The following is a 23,956-nucleotide window of genomic DNA, read 5'->3' as shown; positions in this document are numbered from 1 at the left end:
GATCACAGCTTAGTTCCATGTTGGTGTTTTCTCACTTAAAACAGAAATACACTTTATTTGGTGATTGCTAATACTTGAACTTCCAGATGCAAATAAACATGAATATAGACTGGTTCTGAAAACTGCAACTGTTTCTGAGTGGAGAAGGAAAAACTTGAACTGTTTAGGATGGTTTTCTTTTTCTAGATATGATTGCCACTTCTCATTGAGTTGCCTCTAGTGATGCAGATCATTGAAAAATACCTGAAATTACCAAAGCAAGACATGTTAGTGAATCCTGGGATTTGGGGTTGTTTTTCCATTTTGACCCATTTTTCTATGTAGTGCAAAACCGGTTTGTTTGCATGTATTGAATTATGCTTGGAAATTGGACCATTAGTGGCCTTGCTGTGGTTCTGTATCAGGTGTATGGCGAATTTTAAATTCTGAACTTTTTAAAATACCTATTTTAAGATGGTAAACATAAAAATATAAACCTGTTGATTATATTTTTTTTTCTATTATTAAAGCAAAGTTTTCCCAGTTTGAAGGAAGAGAATGGTTATAATCCATATAACTAACACTGCTGAAAAAGATGGCGGCTTAATCTGTTTCTCAAACCAGAGTAGATTCAAACATATATTTGATTATCCAAATATAAATCTATAAATTTTCAGAATGATAATTTTCCAAAAGCATCTTGTTCCCTCCACTATTAATGTTACATTTTTTACTGTCAGAGGTTCATTATGACCTGGGTTTTTTGGGGGTGGGTTCTTTGGGTTTTGTTTTGTTGTTGGGTTTGTTTTTTTGTTTTTTTTGTTTTTTTTGTTTTTTTTTTTTTTTTTTTGTTTTTGTTTTGGTTTTTGTTTTTTTTTTTTGTTTGTTTTTGGTAAGGTATTCCTGAAGTGATATTTCCTTCTTCAAATCAAATGCAATTATCAAATGCAATTATTTCTCATGTTCATGGAAATTAACAACATATGGTAAAAGGAGCAGGATCAATTACATTAAAATACTAAATACCTATGTCACTTTAAAAACAATTAAGCTGAAATTGGGAACCTAAGTTCTCCCAAAAAATACATGCAGTTGTATTCAACTGCCCAGTCTTTCAAAAATCTGAAATGCCTGACTTTGGGAAACTTCTCACCAGTGAGCACGGAACTGGTGCTTTGCTCCTTCCAGGTGGAAGAAGAGTCTGGCTCTCATTTATCAGTTAAATAAGCATGTATGGAGACTTCAAAATCTGTGACTTAATTTCATTTTACACTGTGGGTTAAAGCAAGAGAAACAGATATAAACAGGACAGAAGGTGTAAGATTGAAACCACTTCTTAACTGATACCATATTAATTTTAAAAATTGAAAAAAAGAACAAACTCCTTTTTTACTGAAAGGAAGAAAACCTCAGCCCTCATTTGCATACTCATGTAGCAAATGGGTGACTGAATTGCCCTGCAGATTTTCAGACTGACAATTAAGGTCTGAGGCTTATTTAATATGTTTTTACATTCCACTAACGCTATAAATAGGGATATACTAGAATGCTGTTTTTAAATTTGAGGTGGGTGATTTTCCCCATAAGTAGTTTTGTACAACAATGTGCAAGGTAAGTTCTGAGGAGAAAACCCAGTGTTCTTCTAAAGAAATAGAAGTATTCCAATTTCTGGCCTGTCCAACATGCTCTCATAGTCCTTGTGGCATATTGTTTACAAATCTTTACTGAATAGTTAGTTCCACTTTCTCTGCAGATCTATTACCTTCAACTTCCAGGGTTTAACATAAGTTTCACTGATTTGGTTACACCTGGTATTGCAGAAGACACTTTGTATTTCAACAATTGTTACTCAAACTACCCTGCTTGTGGAAAAATCAAGGGTACCAGGGTGTCGTGAAGGAAAGGGTTAAGGATACTCCACTGGGGGGGGTCTTTAAAAATGAACAAACAAAAAACCACCCCGCACTCAGTCTCCTCCACCTTAGTGGTCTGGTTCTGCAAATACGTAAGCACATGAGAACCTTCATGGGCTTGATTAATCTAATTGAAGACCCAAGTAATCCAGGGAAGGCTGCAGATACTCACTCACATAGGTAAAAATATTTTTCACGTGACTGTGACCTTCAATGAAGTGTCAGCTGCACCTGTGTTTGGGTTCACAACTGACCACACCACTCCATCATGGCTGTGTAGCATTTCTACAGTACAAAGATGTATGATTGTATCACTTGGCTGCATGGTGTGTCTGAAATCCTCCCTGACCCCAAGCCAGTATTTTTTGTACTTGTCTGTTTCTGTTTTACAGTTTCCATGAAAAAAAGGGAGAATGTACCCAAATAGGAATTTGTGTATTGTAGTCAGATGCAAGATTTTTGCAGTCTTGAGTGACTGTTTCTGTTGACCATGGAGAGACCAGAAACAGTCTTTGACATGACTTAGGCAGTGCTGGGAAACAGAGGTCTGTGGGACCATCATCTTGGTTGTGAGTGGCTCCTAGGTGGCCATCACTGTGGAAGAAGGCTGTCCATCTTCTAAATAATGCTGTTTAAAGTTACTAGTCAAAGAAACTTCCCTGCCCCCCCCACCCCACCCCCCCAATTCCTGGTAACTTCCAATTGAAAATACTTCCATGACTGGACGGACATTGAATGAAACAGAAAGGAAAAATTGGTTGCTTTCACACTCAAGCCTCTAAATGCATAACTGCTATCCTAAGTATGGGATAGCTAGACAGTGCTTTTGTTTTAAGATCCTAAATATAAAACAGTTGTTATTCAAGCCAAATTCAAGCATGTGCTTAGTTTTCAAGTACCTTTTCGTGGTGTCCCTCAAAATTTGCCACAGTCCAAAATTAATGCTAGTAGAAGTTGAATTCTGATAATGCAGATTGGACTAAGCAGTTAGTCTGGATTGACAGCTGATGCTTTTATTCTCATATATAGTATGTGAATTAAGTTTTTGTTTCTCTGTGATAAGCATGCATGCTCTCATTTCCATAAATCTGAAAGCCTCCAGTACATTAAAAAGACCTGAGGAAATGCAACTGGATAACCTACTTTGAAATTTTGGTTTTAATAGTTTCAGTAGCTTTAGCACTTAAAACCACTTTACTGTTAGAGGTAAACTTCATATTTTTGAAAGTAATGTTAAAGCACATTGAACAATAGTTTTGACTGTTACTGATTCAGCTCACTTCTGGATTAGCAATGTTAAACCGAGTTTGTGTATTGCTTTTCTAGGCTTCAGTTTCTCATTTGCATTTCATATTGTCTTCTTGGTACTAATAAGTTAATATATGTCAGATTTTTCCTGCTGAAACTACCAAAATAATTTTCAGTAAAATCACCTTTTGAACTCCCTCTGGTTTAGCAAACAATCCAGTGAAGTAGCCAGTTGTCATGATTGGGCCCTCCTGCATCAGCTGTAAACAGTCCTGATGAGGAGCTAAAGGAAGGCAGGTGTCCCAAAGCTGCTCTGGTGCAGACATTTATGAACCTCTGTGGAAACCCTTCAGGGTTCTCTCTAAAGTCTTATTCTTGAGTAAAGAGTGGGTTTAGTTGTTCCAGAGATCTCTCTTCCCTTAGAAGGCCAGTTTACTTTCTGGTGGGCATCGCAGTATTGGTTTTATAAAGGCACTCAGTTGTTTTATTTAGACATTTGCTTTTGGAAAAGGCAGTTCATTTCCTGGAAGAGGGGCAGTCAGCATCCCACGGACCAGCACTAGGCTTATGCAAGGAAATGGGGAGGTGTGAGCCCAGGCCCAATGAGCAGCCTGGGTGGGTGTGGTGGCAGAACTGCACTGTGGCTGCTCAGCCTCCAGGTGCCTGACCAAGGCAGAGGCGTTCTCAGCACTGGCCACACCAGGTGGGTCAGCTGCAATTGGCCACAGGTAAGGCTGTCCCTTGGTTGTGGGGCAAGGAAGGGCCCAAAAGAGCAGGCAGCAATCTGTTCTGCTGTTGAGATTTTCATACAGACATTGGACTTCATATGCCAGCTTTCTCAGCCCTGGTGGCTCCTGGTGCAGCCCATGGTCCTGGAGCCACCATCCCCACTCCTCCTCTCAGTAGGTGACAGCAGAGCTAAAATCTTTACAACAGGCCCCCTTTACTCTGCCACAATGATCAGGCATTGATGATCATTTTTCACTTCAAATTGATCCAAATAGACTTTAAGTCTTGACTGAGTCATTTGTGCAGAAGTTCAGAATCTATGAGATCACCTGGTGAATGCTTAGGCCATTCCCAGTTAAAATACAGCTTCAGCATCTCCCCAGCTGTGGAGGATGTAGGGCTTGGATGCACACAGGAGGACTAACTCAAGGTTGCTCTGTCACCCAGGGAGCTGTTGCCTTAATTTCCGTCTGACAGCGCTTTATGTACAAGAGATTGCAGGGAATTGAACCAAGTATGGAAGGCCAGCTGTTCAGGAGGTAAGAAAGAAAGAAGCTGCAGCTCATTTACACTGAGAAAGCAGAGCTGGAGCTTCCCTTTCAGGTGGTAAGTGACCAATCAACCTGATGATAATTTTATTTTTTATATTGTGAAAAGTCTATGCAACAAGCCTCTACCATTAGAGACTGCTGTCACCACAAGTGCTGGCAGCAAAACCTGATGATGGGAATGAATGAACAGAGCCAAGGACTAGGCAAGAGGAGTTGAGTTTCTAGTATAAACACCTATAGGAGTTTTAAGTAAAAAACCCATAATTCCAGCTCAGAGCTGGTATACTTTTTCAGAAACCCTTTGATAATCAGGGCAGGCTACTGCAAAGCAGCTGGCTTGAGGGGAGTGTGGTAGTGCACTTGTGCAAGCAAGGACAATATTTACATTCATCTATATTCATGGCACAGCGTGGACTCTTAATAGCCTTCCTGCCAAACCTTGCTTAATAGTCCATTTGGAGAACCTACGGATCAGCTTCATTTATAAAAGTTTGACGTTGCACTCTGCAGTGGGAGGAAAGTGCTATTTCCTGGACTTTTTCTGTATTTCTGTACTTTCTTGCCTACTGTGTCATCAAGTTCAGCTGTCAGCTCTGAGGCTCACATTTTGTTATACTAATTGCCTGTGATAAAGACTACAGAATAGAACTATAAGTGTTGCATATGGTACTTTGGCACTGGAGAACTTGTTGTGTTGCCACAGTGGGAAATGTTGGCTAATAACCAAACTTTATTTGCCAAATAAATATATTTTCTTGAATCAGCAGCTTTTCTTGCAAACCTGCTTGGAAGAGAGCACTTCTTAGGGTGAACCTTCAAAGGTCAATACCTTCCTGTTCAAAGCAATTCCTGTGTGTGATAGCTATCATCTTGCTTGTCTGTTATCTCTGTCCCTGCTGTGCAGATGCTGGTTTTGGGGCTGGCCAGAACACTTTACCCTGCACCCCAAAAATGTTAACATATGGCCAATTCCCATTATGTGCCTTCTTTTTTAATAAGGTAAAAATAGAAGCTGCTTTGTCACTTGTAGATGTTTAATTTCTTTAATTTCATATCAGTTTTCTCCTCTACTCATAGAGACCTTGCAGACTTTGATGCCTTGGGGGTACTAAATGGGACTTTACACAAGATCTCCAGGACTTAACCAAGCCAGTGTTGAGATGTTGCTTTAGAGGGGGGCCACAATGCACTCAAAGGACCCCACCCACCCACCCTCTTCTAGATATTGTACATTGCATGATGGTACCCAGTATTAATCCGGACTAGCCCTCTGCACAGCAAATCTCCAGAGTCAGATAATCGGGTTGCAAGCTGTCCCTTTCCACCCCCGAAGGGCCCTGAATTAGGTCAGATGGGATTAAAATTGCTTTTTTTTTTTTTTTTCTTCCGTGCCTGTTACGCGCACAGTCAGCCTCGGAGGAGGCGGGGAGGGAGGCGGGGAGCGGCGGTAGCTTTAGCCGATGGCAGTGGCTGATGCCCGGCGGCGGATGCCAGCGGCAGCCGGGCGATGGCGAGGAGCCGGGCGGCTTACGAGTACACGGAGGCGGAGGACAAGAGCATGCGGCTGGGTTTCCTCCTCATCGCCGCCGGCTTACTTTCCCTCTTGGGTTTGGGTTGTTGCTGGCTTCGCCCGGCGCTGCAGGAGCGGGGCGGCGGCGGCTCCGCCAACTGCACGGTGCTGGCGGTGCGGCAGCTGGGGGAGCGCTTCGCCTGCACCTTCTCCTGCGGGGCCGCCTGCCGCGGCACCGCCCGCTACCCCTGCCTCCAGGTGCTGGTCCGCACTTCCCGCTCCCCCGCACCCGCCCTGCTCCATGAGGACGAGCGGCAGCTGCGCACCAACCCCAAGGTGAGACCCGCGGACGCCCTCCTCTCCCAAAATGCGGGCGGTGGCCCCGTCGCGGCTGTCGGTGCCCTTTCACCGCTCCTGGCGCCCGCCCTCTGTTCGGTGCAGGGATTTCTCTTCTGGGAGGTGGGGGGTGGTAAGTGAAGTGGGGGAGCATCCGTCCGAAATGCCGCTCTGCTTGTTGCTCAGCAAAAAGTAGTATATCTCTACAGTGTTTATAATCGCAGGGAAGGTTTAGTCTCGATACTAGGAAAAGGCTCTTCACCCAGCAGGCTCCCCAGGGAAGTAGTCACAGCATCAAAGCTGACAGAGTTCAAGAAGCATTCGCTCTTAAATACATGGTGTGACTCTTGGGGCTGTCCTATGCAGGGCCAGGAGATGGTCTGGACGATCCCAGTGGGTGCCTTCCAATTCGGGATATTTTATGATTCTATATAGCATAGTATAATATACTGTATATAATACATAATATACTATACAGTGTATTACACTTTACTATATACTATACTTAGTATGATACACACACACGCACTCTCTCTCACACACTCTTACACTTCGCGGCCAGCCCCATTCCGTCCGTCCCGCCCGTGTCCGAGCGCAGCCCCCGGGCGGCAGCGCAGGGACAGCAGCGGAGGCTCCTCTGCCGTTCCCCGGCCCTCTCCGCCGGAGCCCCGGGAGAAACTCCTGCTGCCAGCGGGAGGTCTGTCTGCTCGGGCAGCGCCCGGTGCCGCCGCCTTGCACGTCCTGGAGGATGGGGGACTTCGCAGTGCCGCTCCCCAAAGCGCACGGAGAAATGTTAATGGAGCCGCAGCTGGCGGGGAGCTGGGGAAGGGGCTGCACCAAAATAAAAGTTTCCCCGTGCTGTTTTGATTCTTAAACTCCTCCATCGCCCATACGAAAAAGAACCAAATGAAGAATTTGTGAAAGTTGCATCTTCCAGCAAACTGGGGAAGTCTGAAGGGGAAGGCAGTTATTCTGCCTTCTCCTTTTTCTTTTTATGCTGGGTAAAGATGGCTTTGACAGCACGCACCTGAGTGGAGGAGATCTTATTAAGTAGTTTGAAGAAGGAAAAAAAATATGTTGGAATCCTCCTACTTCTGAAAGAACTTGAAATTAGGAGTGTAGTGGCAAGGAAATTTCAGCTCTTTGACAAAGATGTGGATGCAACATAGTGCTAAGGGCCATGCTCAGCACGATGCAGGGGTCTGTTTGCAGGGCTGCGAAGCATGCTTTGGTGTCCAGCTGGGATGTGTAGCCTCACATCTCCTCAGTCATACTTGCACTGGTGTGCTCCGTCCCTTGGAAGGCAGATTGAATTTCACACTCAGGGTTTGAGGGCTGCTTTTCTCCCCTTGGCAGCTTGGAAGGGTGGTCAGGGTAAAAATCAGCAGAGTAAGTAGCAGGATGGTAAATCCGACAGGATTTGGATTAAATTCTTGGCACTGCTCAGAAGTGATGAGTGATTGAAGCTGCAGTGCTGGATGGAGCCTGATCAGTAAGCAGATGAAATGTCGGCCTGTGAGGGAGCTTTGCAAATCTTTTCCTGGGAGTGCTGCTGCCAGGCTCCCTGTGCAGGCAGAGGCTGTGGTGGCAGATGTGTGCTGGGAGTACCCTAGCTGTCCGAGCTGAAGGACTTCTCTAAACATCTCTCCATTTTCAGGTGGGCAGCGGGGAGTTGGTAAAATGCAGGAGAAAAGTCACCCTTTTGATGTGGGGTAAAGATGACATGGCTCTGCAGAGGGTGCAGCGTGGCTCTCCCTGAGCACGGCCCTATGGCTCTGTTGTGGCCATCTCCAGCAAGGATGGGAGCTGGGAGATGGAAAGTGGGAGATGGGAGGTGAGTGCTGACTGCCACCAGAATGCCTGGGCTCAGCAGCCCTGGCAGCATCCGCAGGTTCAGCAGCAGCTTTCAAATTGGACCATGACCGCAATACCTTTCTGAGTAGTCCAAATGTTTCGTTTCGTTCTTACTTCTTGATCTTATTTTCTTCTGCCTTTCTGGAAGTGTGGTGGGAAGAAAAGGATTGCACCTGCCTGGGGGCTGAATTGCAATTGCAGGGAGGCACTCTGAGCTTCAGAAGTAATGCCTGTAAATGTCACTCAGAAAACTATTTTTATTTAACAATTAATTTCATGTTAACTCTTAATAAGAAAACAGGGCTGCTAGCAGTGTGTGGTACTTTCCTGCTTTTACAAATATAATCTGTTTTCTTTACCTTCCACCTTGTGTCTCTAGGTGTGGGCTGTTTACCCTGGGATATTGATTGCTGAGGATTAAATCTGATTTACCAGATGTGACCAAGCAGAAAGGATGCATTTTTTTGATGTAACTGTAGTCTTTGGTAGTAATTGAATTTATCTCAGTGGAAAACTGTGTAGAAAAAATGTGCTCTAATTATTTTCCCTACTTTAAGAAGCTTATGTAAAACAAATACAAAATAAGAAGAAAAGTCAGTTAGGTCTCGTCAGGAAAACATACCTTTGTAAGGGACTGAAGTCTGAATCTCTATTTGGTTTTCCCTTTTTTTCCCTAGTTCAGTGTCTGTAGAGACAAACAGTTATACTCTCCTTTAATTTTTGATTTAAAGTCTCGCTGTCTTTGAAAACTTTCAGGATTTTATGCTGAGGTACATTAGTTAGAGCACAGAGTAAGAATCTGTTGGATTTAATGCTCAGGATCCCATATATAGTTATGAACAAACACTTAGAGAGCTGTTTAACCCTTCCTGTTCTCATCACATTTTTGCACTATGCTTCCTTGTGTTCATGCACTTAGACATACATACAACATGTTAATCAGTTCCAACTAGCTAGAAGGGAAAAAGAAGACCAATTTTGTTTTGAACATTTTTTAAATTTTACTTTCTGCTTAGGTGCTTCTCTTTGTAGGGTAGCAACTTTTCCCTGTAAATCAATAGTGTAGAAAAGGCATAGTTCAGGCTCCTTACAACACACAGCAATAATAAATCAGCTGGCAGCTTCACTCCACCCAGAAATCCCAAGAGTATTTGATTAAAAATCTTCTACTTTCTGTAGTAGAGCAGGCTGACACATAAACATATCACAGATATGAATGACTGTTCCAGTGAGGAAAAATATTTTTCTAGATGCAGGAAAAAGAAATTTTTTTTTCTTCTCTTGCTTTCTAAGATAATCACATCATTGTACAGCCCAGGATTCATTTTAGCTCTTAAAAGATTATATAGCTGGGTCAGAGATAATCCAGGAATGTATATATAAAGCAGTGAACATGATTACATTCGTGTTCAGTCTGAGTGATCTGTGGATTTCTTTTCTTTTTTTTTTTTCTTTTTAATTGCTGTCTCAGAGGAAGAAATTTATTGGAATGACTGTAGCCTTTCTTCAGCTGCCTTGATAGCAATAATTATCTCTGAGATAAGGCTTAAGCAGGATTAATTCCAAAGTCAATTTGTCACTATTACTCTCTGGCCATCGGATATGCAGGGACCAGGCCACAGCTCTGCCTGGGAAAATGGCAAGGGAGTATGTCAGCTGCTAAAAACATCTGCTTTCTGGCTTTTTAGACATTTCCCTTTCTACATCTGCAGTTAAGTGTAGGGTTGGAAGAAGTTGCCCCCTGTTCTGCCAAAGAAACTTTTAGGGGAGTGACTGGTAAGAAAAGAAGATGAAGAAGAAGGTAACCCAGTAGTGCATGGAGACACACATAAAGTTAGGAGAAGCTCATCTATTGCTTGATGCGGTGGGTTGACCCTGGTTGGATTTCAGGTCCCCACCCAAGCTGCTGTATCACTCCTCAGGTGGACAGGGGGGAGAAAATGTAATGAAAGGCTTGCAGGTTGAGATAAGGACAGGGAGAGGTCACTTACCCTTTATCACCATGGCAAAAATGGACTTGACTCAGGGAAATTAATCTGTTTTATTGCCAGTTAAATCAGAGAAGGGCACTGCATAAATAAAATAAAATCTAAAAATGCCTTTCCCCTACCCATCTTTTCTTCCTGAGCTTCACTCCTAATTTTCTTCACCTCCTCCTTCCCACCAGCACAGAGGCACAGGGAATGTGGGCTGTGGTCAGTTCATCACACATTTACACTCCTTCCTCTTCACACTCTTTCCCTGCTCTAGTGTGAGGTCTCTCCCACAGGAGACAGTCCTCCATTACCTTCTCCAATGTGGGTCCCACAGGCAGTAGTTCTTTATGAAGTGCTCCAGCATGGGTTGCCCACAGGGTCACAAGTCCTGCCAGCAAACCTGCTCCAGCATGGGCTCCTCTCTCCACAGGATTACAGGTCCTGCCAGGACCCTGCTCCCATTTGGGCTTCCCTCAAAGTGACAATTTCCTTTGGGCATCCCTTTGCTGTGGTTTGGGGTCCACCATGGGCTGCAGGTGGATCTCTACTCCAGCATGTGTTGTAGGGCTTGCCCCACCAAACAAATGGTACATGCTCTGTCCCACAGCTCACCAGGAGCCAGAAGGATGGTCCTCCACATGTCACTTGGAAAGTGAGTTTGAAATCTTGCTCCTGAATTACTTTGGTTTGTCTTCTGTTGGGCTAAATTGCTTCTACTTTGGGCTGGGATGTCTCTTCACATTTGAAACTTTCTTGGACTTGTAGTCTATCAAGTTTGTCTTTTCATTAAAAATGTGACTGAATTAGGCAAGAATTGATCTTTGAAAAGCATGAAATTCAGTCTGGAACTTAAACCATAGTCAAGAGCTCGTGCATCTGTTTTTTCTTGGTGATATGGAAGAATATCTGCCCTCATTAAGTGTTCAGAAGCACCAGGAATCTTCCCAGGCATCTGCAGGGACACTGAAGTGGGAGCATCCAGCAGCAAACACAGATACAAATCCTATAAAACCTTGGTGTAAAGATGTATTGGCTATTAACTCACATTTTTACTGGTGTCCTAGCTTGCTTTCAGTTGGCATTTGTTTATGTTTTGATGCCAGTATTTCATGCCATGTCTTGTAAGGGAGGACTACAGATTTAATGTTTCAGAAACTGCCCATTGCCAAAGTGGAAGTTATTTCACATTCATCCGTCAACTCACAGCAGCAAAGTTTGTGAGGATATGATTCCCTTTTATCTGCCTGCTGAATCTGTTTTGGAGGGTGATAGAGCTGATCAAGCAGACTGCCCTAGAATTGTTCTTGGGAGGCTGAGGAAAGAGATCCACCCTCTACGTGGGTCAGAAAGGGACAAAAAGCACCTTGGGTTGGTGGGGACTGTGCTGGCATCCTGGGCTGGCAAACAAGCTCCAGTGTTTGTGCAGCAGCTGATAATGTTCACACTGGGATTGCATCTTGGGTGTTTTCTGTGGCTCAAGGCCTTTGTCACATGGAATTGATGTTTCAGGGTGGCCCTTGGGATTCATATTTGAACAGGGACCATTCCTCTCTTCAAGACTGTTAATCCTCAACAGGCAGAAGCAGTGAGGCCACATCAATTTATGGCAAGACCCCAGGTGTCTCCTTTGTGTTTTCCACATGAAGATAAAGAGAAATAGGTAAAAATGTATCCAGCATGCTTTCTGTCAGCTGGGAAAACATGTGCAGAGAATGGTGTGAAGTTTGAGTTATGGAAAGCATTTGGAGTTGTGCCCAACTTTCAGGGGTCCCTACTTTAGGTACTGGCAATAGTCCCATGTGCTCTTGCTTTGGCACAGGAAAATACAGAAGTGCTGCCCAGAGGAACTGTCTGTGGGCCCCTTTACATCTTCCAAACCAAGAAAAATCCCTGTCCTGAAAATCTGAATTTTTAATATCTTCATATTGAGCTAACAGCATGGGGGCTGATGGGAAAAAATGTGAAGCGGTCTGTGATGAAATGTCCTGGGAGACTGCTAGAGCTTGATAATTGTCTGTTCAGATGGACATCTCCTGGGAAAAGAGACCTCTCTGGTTGTTTCTAAGCCTGAAACTCAGGATGGGGCTAATCAACAATTCACCAGGTTATGAACTTTGTGAAAGATTCAAGTAATATTTTGTGGGGGTGGAGGGTCTCTGAAGGATCCAGAGAAAGTTTAACCGGGACTGGTGGGGCAGTTGCACTTTCATAGCAGAGGACAGAAGCAGGCTCAGCCAGGAAGATGAAAAATTTCAGAGGATAGAAGAAATAGGTGTACTGGAGCCAGGAGCACAGGAATAGGAGTTTTGAGATAGCTGGGTGTGTTTAGGCAAAATAATGTCTATTGGTACTTAGCTGGTTTGTCTAGCTATTAATTTTGAGTGCTGGCTAAATAGTGGCTGGTTTGGGAGCTCTTTCTAGAGCCCCTAAAAGCTGGGGGCTACCTATAGGCTGGGGGCTTGGGAAGAGCAGCGTGGTGATTACTGTCAGATGTAGGCAGTGAGTGCGCAGCTCATGGGATATGGTGCCATTTCCAAAGCAGGAAATGCTCCATAAAGGAAAACATCAGAGTGGAGGATGTTGAAGGGCTGGACCCCAGGCCAATCAGGGAGGAGGGACCAGCTGGGAAGGTGCAGCACGTTGGTGCTGTCAGGGAGTCAGAGCAGAGCCAGCAGTGCTCTCAGGTGTCTTCATGCCAAATTTGCTGACTCTGCCCATCTGCTGCACATATGTGTTTATGCACTGTGAGTGTGGAGGAAAACAGGGGGTGTTGGATGCTTCCAAAGTGGACAACCAAACCAAAAATTCTGCTGACCAAGGAATATTATCTAAGATAGCAATAACAGTATGTGATAAATCCTGCATTCTGGTTTCTGAAGTAGAGCGGTGTTGCCACTCATTTCTGTTCTCCATCATCAGCAGTGGGACAATCCTTGTATAGGGTCCTGTGAACAGGGAGCTAAAGGGAGCTCTGTGCCATGGCAACACCAGCCAGGAGTCCATGTGAAAATGGAGATCCTTGCATGTGGAAAAGGTAGGTTTCAGTTTGGAAGCAGCAAGGAAGATCTTGCAGATTCTTTCATTCTGAAGCATGCAAAACACTGGCAGAAACCACAGGTGCTGACAGAAGTGGTCAGATTTTACATGATCAGGGGAATAAAATCCTGAGATTTCTCCCTTGCCCTTGGAATGGCAAATCTTCAAGCTGTTGTATGGTGAACATGGTCTTGTAGGTTTGTACATCGTAGGTATAGTGTGCAGCTGGGGACAAGGTAAGCCCCTGTGACACCTCAGCAGAAGGAGAGGAAGCACTTTGCTAGGCACAGTGAGCCATGGTGATCTTTATTCTCAGGTCACAGAGGGTATCGCTCTCCTTGCTGTTACTGCCTTCAGGACACTGTGGAGAAATTAATGTTGTGATCATATGTGAGCCCCCTTTAGGGGCTTCCCACATCCTTCACCTCCTGCTCCCTCATCCTTCCTAAGTAGGTGGCTTTTTAGCTACCTTCCCAGTCACACTTTTTTCTATTTGCAGCTCCCAGTTTTAAAGGAATGAAAATTCAGTGAGTGCACTTGGTGTCTGTATGTCCTGCAGGGTGAAAAGCCTCTGTGTTACGGGAGGATCAGCTAAGCTGTGTTACTCAGTGTGGTTCAAGAGCTCCTGTCATGATCTCCTGTATGGATGCCTGGTAAAAATGAGAGAGATTGTGCTTGGACACTGAACTCTGATAGTGCTGACACTTGATTCAGTGCACTGTTTGTTTTCTGTTGTTTAACTCCCTGTGGCTAGGACTTAAGGGTGGTATGTCAAAGACTTGGAAACAAGCTCTGTCTGAGTGTGTCTGTGTCTGTGTCTGTGTGTGACCCAAAGGGGAGCCTCTGAAAGCCCAGTCCCAAGGGCACCAAGCTGGGGGAAGAATTTCCCTTGATCTCTGGGCTTTGAAGCAGATGTCTGAAGGTGACATCTGCAGGTAGCTCAACTCTCCTTGACTTCTGTACAGCAGAAGCAGATGCTGAACCTTTCTACTGAAGCAGGGCTGTGAACATTTTTCTTCTTTCCTTGTGTTGTGACAGTGGAAGAATACCTTCTTATATCAGTGGACATCAGCCAGATATCCCTGGAAAATACCTGGAAAAGCTTGCTGGACTCTTTGGATTATTTATTAGCGTGATGCTTAACAAAACTTGTGATTACATACCTCACTGAAAATAGGAAGTTATTCAAATCCAATCCATGCAGCTGGCTAGGAATACATCAAAATGAAATGGTCATTTTCACATTCATCATGCCAAACCCCAAGATGTTATGAAGTGGTTTGGAACAAACGTGCCAAACCCTTTATTTTCTTTCTGAATGCTACTATATTTTCCAGTACCCACACAGAATAATTAGCAATTGAAGTGAAGTTCAGCTAATATTTCTTTTCTGTTTCTTTGCAGCTTTTGTTTATTATTCTCAGTCCATTTCAGTCACGCTGGTGTCATGAGGAAAACACAGAGAAGTGATGCCCTGTGTTCTTGAGCACAGCAGTAACTCTGTTTTGCAATGTCTCTTGGCAGTGCTCATACATCCCTCCCTGTGCAAGAGATGATCAGGAGAACTCTGAGAACGTCACGTACAAGCAGAAATACTGGAAAGAGAAAGTGGGTTCTCAACCATTTACGTGCTATTTTAACCAGCACTTGAGGTGAGTAATCTCCATTTGGCTAGGCAGGAGTGCTTATGCATCTGCTTAACAGCTGGCCATTGGTTCTGTTTGAAAATACATATAAATGCATGCATATGTATATACACACAGAGACCCCCTCCAGGGCAATGTGGTTTATCACACAGAGCTCAGTGCAGAACTTTGCTAGACAACTCTATTGATGAAAAGCTATACGGAAAGGAAAGGAGCATTTTTACCACTTGAAGTAAAAATACAAAACTCTGAGAAAAGTTTTCCTTAAAATATGCAATTTTTATAGCAAAAAAGCATCTTGGCTTTTGCCACTCAGATGGCAGATTTCTGGTGTGGATATTAACATTCCTTTCCTCCACAGAAAAGAAACTCTACTGTGTTCATGTAAGAAAAGGGGAGAACAGTAAACAGGACAAACTAACTCAGTAATTGTGTTCATAGAGGATTAATGGATCAGATGTGTGTAATAAACAGCAACAGAACTGCCAGGTTTCATACATGCTTGCAGAGTAGAAAGTTGTAACCCAAAGCCTCTCCCCTTCTGTTTCAGTTCTTACTTTTACTGCCAGTGTTGATGTGACTTTATGCGTATGAGAGTGATGTGTGGTTTCCTTCCTTCAGTAAACAGAAAGGGGAGGGAGTCCTTTTTCCTGTCTCTTTCTGATGGTGATATGCCAGAAAATAAAAGGTAGTGTGGCTGCAGAAGTAGGTTAGGCCTATCCCACAAACACTTGAAAGTTAAATAGATGAGGAAATAGCTCATGACTTGCAGGTGCAATTCAGGGCTCAATGTTGGGAGCGTTGGCACCAGATATTTAAGTTCAGAAAGACAATCAGGAGAAGAATGGATGGCAGGTGGAGAAATGCCTAACTCTCCTGTGGGTGTCCTGCTGAGTGCCTTGGGGCCTTCAGGTTTGTCCTAGGCTGCCTGTAATAGTTTTGTCCCTGAAGAGACTGTAGATCCAGCCAGCATGCCCAGGACGAGTTTGTTGTCCCTGGTTAACTCTTTGCAGAGGGACACCACCAAAGCTTTGTAGCATTCTTTTTTTTTTTTTTTTTTTTTTTTTTTTTTTTTTCCTTTAGAGAGTAAAGAAACATTGCTTACAGCATGCAGAGGTTAAAATTTAGGGCACTCTGAGTGATGACATCAGACCTGTCAGGAACCTTCTTGGGAGTCCTCTGGTCCACAAGGAGCCAAAGCTTGGATCTGGTAACCAGGAGCCAAGTTATGATTCTGGTTTTCCTGGGCAGGCAGGTGTTGCCTGTTCCTTGTACTCCTGAGAACTGGGACTTTCAGCACCCATTGCCCAAGTGAGCAGGAGAGTGAGAACCATGGGATTGTCTGCAGGAGAAGTCATGGCTAGGATACATCTAAAACTGGTGTGAAAAGGATGATGTGAAAGGTAACTTTTTTAGCCAGTGGAGAGAAACGGGCCTTTTATCTTACCCCAGAGTAAATGCCTGATACAAGTCAGATGCCCAGAGGTGTTTATTTCTCTCCTGTAGAGGAGTGTAGGGTGGTAGGTGTCAAGAGCTATGGGAGCTGATTCTCACATTACATTTTGGTGGAGCAAAGACAAAGCTTTTCTGCAAAGGCTGCATGCTGCCTAGTATCTGACATTTATGTAAGCTGGCACTGAGAAATTGTGCAACATTCAGGAAGGGTTTTTTCCCCTAAAGATGCTGAAACCTATACTGCTAAAAGTTCTTGCCAGCACAGTGGCTGCCTTGAAACACTGCCTTTTGCTGATCATACAACAATTCATACAAAGGATAAGAGAGGCTCGCTGCCAGAGATACTAGAAGACAGCCTAAGCTGAAATGTGTACACCATCTATTTTCTTCTGGAGATAGCAATGAGCTTTGGGAGATAAGTTCTGCTGACTGGGAATGTGCTTGCTTGGGTATACTTTTAGAGCAATGATGACTAAGCAGCCTGCAAAGCAGTAAAAAGAAACCATAACAAACTGAGGGAGAAATCTGTTCCCTTCAAAATAGACCTGTGCATGTTTTCTGACAGTATTTTTTTCACTGTGTGTATAAGCTAACTGCTCTCTGTCAGTCTGTATAAAAATATCGTAAATAGTTCCTTATAGAATGTAGTATTTATAATATTAATACTTCCTCTTTTGAAACAGCAGAATAAAATTCTAGATAAATATACAGGCAATTAATGAACATCATCTCCTCTTCATCAAATTTACTCAATCTTCATTGTCAAAACTGTTGCTGCATGCAGAGTGTACTGTTAGGAACATCTCCCTTTCAGATTGGTGGGTTCAATAGGTTATTTTGAAAAGATTAAAAAAGGGATGCCATTCTTACAGTTCAAAGTTATACAAAAGGGATGAGAAGCAGACTTGGCAATTTCAACCATTCTTAGTTACTGTAAATCAAACTGCCCAGAAAAATTAGCTGCCTGACATTTCTCTTAGGGAACCAAAGTACAGCTTATCTTAGAGCTCAGGCTTTACTGAAGAGCAAGGTTTTGCTTTGCCACCGTAGGCACTGAACTTTAGTGTCGCACTCTTCTCTGACAAGCTTTGGGACAAGGGGTTCAAGCTGCATGGGGAAGTTGCTTTTCTGGATCTCTGGTGAAGGTGCCTGTCTGTTGGCATGATGATATCCCAGTCTGAAGGAAGCCCAGCACAGCAGAAACCAATCTTCAGTGTTTCAGACTCTAAAATAAAGGACAAATTCAGATGAAGTTCTCAGGCTGTTGCCAAAGGTTTGAGAAGGCACTGAGCTCTAGGGCTTTGGTGTTCTGGATCTCACACCCAGCGTCCCAGCAGTCTGCAGTCATGACTTCATGCAAACAAGGGCCACAATTGCACGTCCTAAAGTGGGAGGCCTGTGGGAACAGGCAGGATGGGGAAGATCCTGTCACTTTATTTCTTCATATTCCAGGTGTCACTGACATCCATGATAAGAACAAAAAAGAGAAACTAAGATTGCCATGAGCTGAGACCTCATTGTCTCATGCCATGCAGAGACAGGCAGAGCAACTTGTGTCAAGTCATTTCTTTGTAGTGGCTGATTTATATGGCATTATTGCTTGTTAACTCTGGGTTTGTCCCATACACAAGAACACTCTGTGTTTCCTTTGCTGTGGCACAGCAGATGAGCCAGCCATGCTTTAACCTCCTCTGTGTTTGCTGCAGGATGTTGTACACAAATTCATCAGAGATTTGAAGAGCAAACCCTGTCAAGTGATCAGTGACAATCTGTATGTTGTTGGGGTGCCCTGCAGGGTTCCCACTTATCTCAGAATAATTATGTGCATAAGCCAAGGGTGCTCAGGTAGTAAGACTGCTCATCCATAAAATGCTGGAACATAAATCTTGGTTTACTCTGTTAATTCACAGTTTTCTGAATTATTTCCCTCCACCTGTGGAGCAGTGCTTGGGCCCGAGGGGAAAAGGACTTGACTGTCAGTAAGACACTGTGCTGCCTCTGCATGCAGCCATCCAGCTGAGGATCTCTGCATCTTGCAACAATAAGGGAAAAAAAGACTGCTTTGTCAGAGTGAAGGGATGTGAATAACTGTGGGAAAAAGTCAATGTATTGCAAACATCTTTAAATCTGGATTGTTTGAATACAAAAGCATTTGTAAGGTTTCCCTGTCCTGCACCTCCACCTCTGTCAGCTATTGTTGCGCGATGTTAGGTTCACAGTTTGGTTCATAAGTGATGACAGAAATGTTTATGTGCCTGTAACCTTCTGGTCCTACATGACATTTTGGTAATCACTGCACTGCAATTCTCCCCACGACGTTCAGTAATTGCTCTGAAGGCTCTGATGGAGGCCTGTTTTATCTGGTGTCTGAACTACCTGGAAGAACCTAACAGGGATGTGCTGTATAATGCAACTAATCCAGTTAGCCCTGCTCAAAGCTCCACAAATGTCTAGCCCTGAGCTCAAAGTCCTGCTAAAAATAAGTCCTGGTCTCACCTTTTAGCAATGAAAACAAAATTCCTTCCTCCTTGTCTGTTCAGTGAAAGAGAAAGCTGTGTTTTCAGGTTAAGGCAAAGGCTTTTTCAGGGAGTTTTTTTTTTCCAGTTTGTTTGTTGTTTCACCCTGGGACTGCTGCTGGGCAGTGGTGGTGCTGCACAGTGGCCATCACTGTTCGCAGCAAGAACCAGCTCTGAATATCTGAGCATGGCTTGCAATCACTGCAGGGTTTCCCCCTTTTGTCCCACTAGGTCTCTTTCTTGCCTCTGCTGCTGTTTTGTGCATGGATAACTGGTGTTAAGATTTTGGGTGCATCCTCTCAAGAGGCTTTACATTTACTGGAAACCTGAATGGCAGCATTGGTAGAAAGAAGAGACTGCCAATAATCAAGCTTAGGGTGAAGATGCCCAACCCCTCTGCCAACATCTTTGAACTGAAGTACTATATAAAGTCACAGAGCAAAGATGCATTTATTAAAGACACTGTACTTACAGGAGCAAAGCAACAAATTTAATTATATTGGCTGATTTTCATAGGGAAAAGAAATGTGTTTCTAGGCATTTCTAGGATGTACTTCCTTTGAGTTCAACATCACTGCTTCAGCACCAGGGGAGTGATGCTCTTAGGCTTTCCAGCAAAGACAGGTCTTTACCATAAGAAGTCTTCCCTTGGGGACAGAACACCTTTCTGTTTCTGTTTCCAAGTAAAACAACAAGCTTTCAGACTGTGGGAGCAGGCAGCTCACCTTTAAAAAAGTAGCATGAAAAGTCAAAACTGCTAGCTTTGCCAAGCAAACCAGTTACATTACTGTGTTTCAAGTGCCACAGAATCACAAAATACTCTGAACTGGAAGGCACTCACCAGTATCATCGAATCCAGCTAAGGACCCTGCACAGCACCGTTCCCAGGAGTCACACCGTGTGCCTGAGAACACTGTCCAACTGCTTCTTGAACTCAGACAGGCTTGGTGCTGTGACCACTTCTCTGGGGAGCCTGTTCCAGTGCCCAACCACCCTGTGGATGAAGAACATTTTTCTAATATCCAACCCGAACTTCCCCTGACAAAGCTTCATGCCATTCCCTTGGGTTCTGTCACTGGGTACCACAGAGAAGAGATCAGTGTCTGCCCCTGCTCTTCCCCTTGTGAGGAATTGACTGCAATGAGGTCTCCCCTCAATCTTCTCCATACTGAACAAGGTGACCTCAGCCACTACTTATATGGCTTCCCCTCAAGGCCCTTTACCATCCTTATGTCCCTCCTTTGGATGCTCTCCAACAGCTTAACATCTTTCTTATATTGTGGCACCCAAAACTGCACACAGGAATCATGGTGAGGCCACTCCAGTGCACAGGAACTCTTATTGTACTTAAAAGTAGCAGTAAAACCCATCTGAACCCAAACCTGAGCTCAAAACTTACTTAAAGGCTTTGTCTTTGACTCTTTTCCAAAAGAGAAGCTCTCTCAAATTACTAAGTCACAGTCACATCTATAATGAATGTTTGACATCCATTGCTGCTACCTTTGGTATCTATGTTTTTCAAAACATTTAAGAGTCAGTCTAAAGGATATCTTACTTTCCCTAATCACACTTTCTTTCCTCTAATTGAATCCAATTTTCTAGGTTTTTGCTTGTCCCTTATTTTTGAACTAACATCTGCTTAAAAAAATACTTAAAATTCAATGTCACTAATAAGTTCAGAGCTGTGAAGATTGAGTGTTGCCTACTTATGGCCTCCTTGTCAAGTAGCACTCTGTAATTCACAGGTGATGATACAGCAACTGTGAGGGAGCAGGCTTACACCTCTTGTGAAAGGATTTCTCTCTTCAGGTGCACAGGCTGGCGAGTTTGTACCCATGAAGTTAATACTGCTTTATTCAACTTATAGTCTCCACCTGTGCCTGCTTATATATCTGGAGGTTTTTGGTGGTACAGAATTCATACATTCCACTACTGAATACACCTGGGATTCTTTTGATATCTTTGTATGCTGCTGAATTTCAAATTCTATACAGCTGAGCTGCTCACAATCAGTTTTATTCTGCTCCTTACTACAGAAACAAAGAGAGATGTATGGTGCTGGCCTTGGGGACTTTCAGGCTGGCACAGTGCAGAGGATTCTCCACACAGCAATTTTGGGTGAGAGACCCCCAAATGCAAATGCAGGTGTAATTAAATCTGGCATCAGGTGTAGCTTGGCAGTCTGGCTCCAGTAACTCCTTAAGGATGGATAAAACTCTGTAGACTTGCAAGCCATTCAATTTCTCAGTGAAGGAAAAAGAGTTCCTTCTTTTTCCCCTGACAGAGAATTCTTTCTTAGGGCTCCTTTCTGATCAGGACAAAGCTATCATGGGAGAGACAGCACAGTCATTGAACAGGTCTCTGCTCCCATGTGCCACCATGTTAGGAGACCTTGATTCCCAGGACGTCACTGGATGAGCCTGCTTCTCCAGGATTTTAGGCTGTGAGGTTTGTTGCTCCAGGAAGTGTCAGGCGGCATTGGCAAAGTGACATGCGATGGGAGTGTCCGGTGTAAGCGAGGACCAACAGGAGTCAAGACTATAGATATTTTTCTAGTTGGAGAAAGTTCTCTTTCTCTCCTTTGCAGATAGTTTTCCAGCAGACTGCATGTCTTTGGCTGTAGATGGGAAAGCAAGAGCAAAGTGCAAATGCCACAAGACTGATTTAATAACTATTAAACTGCAAGGGAGAGCAGAAAGAGCCAGAGCTGAGGAAAACCTGCCATCCCATTTCCCCAACAATATCCCAGACTTGGATGAGGCAGCTAGACAGCAGATCTTTCAGACACATGGCACAGCTAAATTTCCAAATGTCTCAAGATGCTTCCACCTCAATTCTCCTCCTCTCTCCATTTCCCTTTGGAAATGCATAAACCTGTCACAGACCCCACCATGACTGTGTATTAGATGCTGCTGGTGGAGGCAAGGAGCTTCTGACCTTCATGGGAGTCTTGCCAAATTGCCCCTGTAGGAGTCTACTCAAGTCTACTGAGGGACTGCTGTCTGCAGCCCCAAATCACAGCGTATTGCTGAAACAGACACTGCTGGGAAGGAGCTGACTTGGGACCCTTGGCCACCCCAGGGCAGGCTGTAGTCCTCACAGGGACAGATTTCTTGCAGGCTGCTGCCTGCCACTGCAGCTGGGCTAGCCTGGGCCACCATCAGTCCAGTGCTGAGGACAGGGACCAGCTCCCTGCCCAGACCCAAACCACAGCCAGGGTTTGCTTCATCAGGAGCCTCCATGTAGCCCCATGGACACATCAGTGCTCAAAGCTAAAAGTGAAGCTTGAATTACTGTTTAAATCTATTTCACAGGGCTTGATAACATTTGAGGTAGATATGTTTAAATGCTGCCTGGTATTATGTTTTTACCAGAGTGGTTTTGCAATCCACAGTCAGTATGGTACTGTATCTTTCATGGCTGTTTATGATGATCACATTCCCTGGAAGATCTAGAGCACCAACACTGTTTTTTCTTTCTTTTTTTTTTTTTTTTTTTTCTTTTTTAATCCAAATGAACTTGCTAGCCTGTAAACACTGCAAATGGAAAGCTCTCATCGTCTGCCATGAGTGCTGGTGATAAAAAGGCAAATGCAAGCATTGAATGAAATAGTCCACTTAATCATTTCCTAACACTTTGGCAAATAAATCACCTTTACTCTTACCATGTTAGATGACTTCCATTTATGAATTGATGATATTATGTTGATTTATATTTTTTCCATATTCTGTTCCTCCTTTCACAGGCCGGATGATGTGATGCTGAAGCGCACCCATGATGAGACTGTTCTCTTGCACTGCTTCCTCTGGCCCGTGGTGACTTTCCTGGTTGGAGTCCTCATTGTGGTCCTGACCATCTGTGCCAAGAGCTTGGCTATCAGGGCAGAGGCAATAAAAAAGAAGAAGCATTTGTGAGTGGCAAGGCTGCTTGTGGAAAAAAAAAAACCTGCAAGAAGGTCTCAGGGAGGGCACCTGACACACCTGCAGGTCTGTGGGGCACCCAGCTGCATCTCCTTCCAGGGTCTGATCTGTGGTGGAGTAGCCCTTGTCTCAGGACTGTTCTTGGGAGATTGCCCCATGAAATGCCTGCTAATTGCTTCTTCTGCTATGGCACTAAATAAGTATATTCTACAAAAAAAAAAAAAAAAAAAAAAAAAAAAAGAAAGAAAATCTACACTGCACCAAATATGCTGTGTGTTGTTAGTGCTGAAGAGAAGCTACCCAGAAATTGAGGCAGTTTATGAAACTCCCTGATGATGTTACTTCCATCTCCACAAAGTTATATTTGCTAATGTTTAGTACTAAATATTTAAAATATTTACTTTAGATAGAACATATTTCCAAAACAATAAAATTTGATTGTTTTGGGGGTTTTAACTTTTGGAGGTTTTTTGTGGTTTTTTTTTTTTTTTTTAAGCTTTAAGGCAAATGTAACATTGTGCTGGTTAGGTTTTTTTTCCCACTGTGTAGAACTGAAAGTTCAAACTTTACCTTATGCCTAGACGAAATCTTTCATTGTCACCCATTCACTGTGATGAAATGTAGAAATCTCTCAGAAATGCTTCTAAAAAATGAAACAGTTATTGGGAAAGATGATTAAATACTGGATCTAACTTTATTGCCTCAGTGGTATTCAGTCCCTACAGTTTTTCTTGTCCCCTCTCAGATACCCTCTTCATGAATGCTCCAGGCTGTAAGGAGCAGGGATTTTACAGTGTGGTTTTACAGGAGTATGTTTTACCATCATCTTGCCCAAGTAGTGGAGTGCCTGAGTGCTTGCTGAGGAGAGCCTGTGTGCCATTGGTGTGACTCACACCACCAGAGAAGGACATCAACTCCTTGTAGGGCTGTGGGTGGTTGCTGCTGAACTGCCTCTCCCAGTCACACCAGCTCCATGAAGGCCGCCTCCAAGGGGATGCTCCAGAAAACACACGGCAGTGTGGCTGTGCAATCTTGCTGGGTTTGCTTTCTCTGCTTGCCCCAGCTCCTTGCTGTGTGTGATGGAAGTACCAGCTCCAGCCTACTTGCTCAGCACAGAGAGCTCCATATTTCTGGCAGCCTCCCAGAGCACATTTTTGTGTGCCATAATCAGGGGCTGGGCCCAGAGCAGTTTCATGGCACTTGTCATTGCCCCCACAGGGCTGCCCCCCCCCCGGACCAGCTGTGCAGCTTGGCAGTGCTGGAGTGCAGCAAAATGGAAAAACCATG

At 43.9% G+C, this 23,956-nt stretch overlaps 1 protein-coding gene across 1 annotated transcript; it reads left to right on the top strand.

Moving 5' to 3' along the window:
* Positions 1–5,894: 5,894 nt before the first annotated feature.
* On the top strand, positions 5,895–22,918 carry KCNMB4 (potassium calcium-activated channel subfamily M regulatory beta subunit 4). The gene is made up of 3 exons (XM_053944368.1): positions 5,895–6,266; positions 14,657–14,784; positions 22,495–22,918. Exons 1-3 carry the CDS (start codon positions 5,928–5,930, stop codon positions 22,661–22,663), a joined length of 636 nt encoding a protein of 211 aa, XP_053800343.1. The 5' UTR covers positions 5,895–5,927; the 3' UTR covers positions 22,664–22,918.
* The last annotated feature ends 1,038 nt before the right edge of the window (positions 22,919–23,956 follow it).

Source organism: Vidua chalybeata, chromosome 5 (assembly GCF_026979565.1).
Source record: "Vidua chalybeata isolate OUT-0048 chromosome 5, bVidCha1 merged haplotype, whole genome shotgun sequence".
NCBI lineage: Eukaryota > Metazoa > Chordata > Aves > Passeriformes > Viduidae > Vidua > Vidua chalybeata.
Note: the sequence above shows the minus strand (reverse complement) of the source record. Positions and strands in the feature narration are given on the sequence as shown.

Bases quoted from the DNA above. Each gene is read 5' to 3' on its own strand.
- KCNMB4 (XM_053944368.1), top strand. From the start codon at position 5,928: ATGGCGAGGAGCCGGGCGGCTTACGAGTACACGGAGGCGGAGGACAAG. The intron at 6,267-14,656 runs GTGAGACCCGCG...GTCTCTTGGCAG, and splicing joins AGCTGCGCACCAACCCCAAG to TGCTCATACATCCCTCCCTG. The intron at 14,785-22,494 runs GTGAGTAATCTC...CTCCTTTCACAG, and splicing joins TATTTTAACCAGCACTTGAG to GCCGGATGATGTGATGCTGA.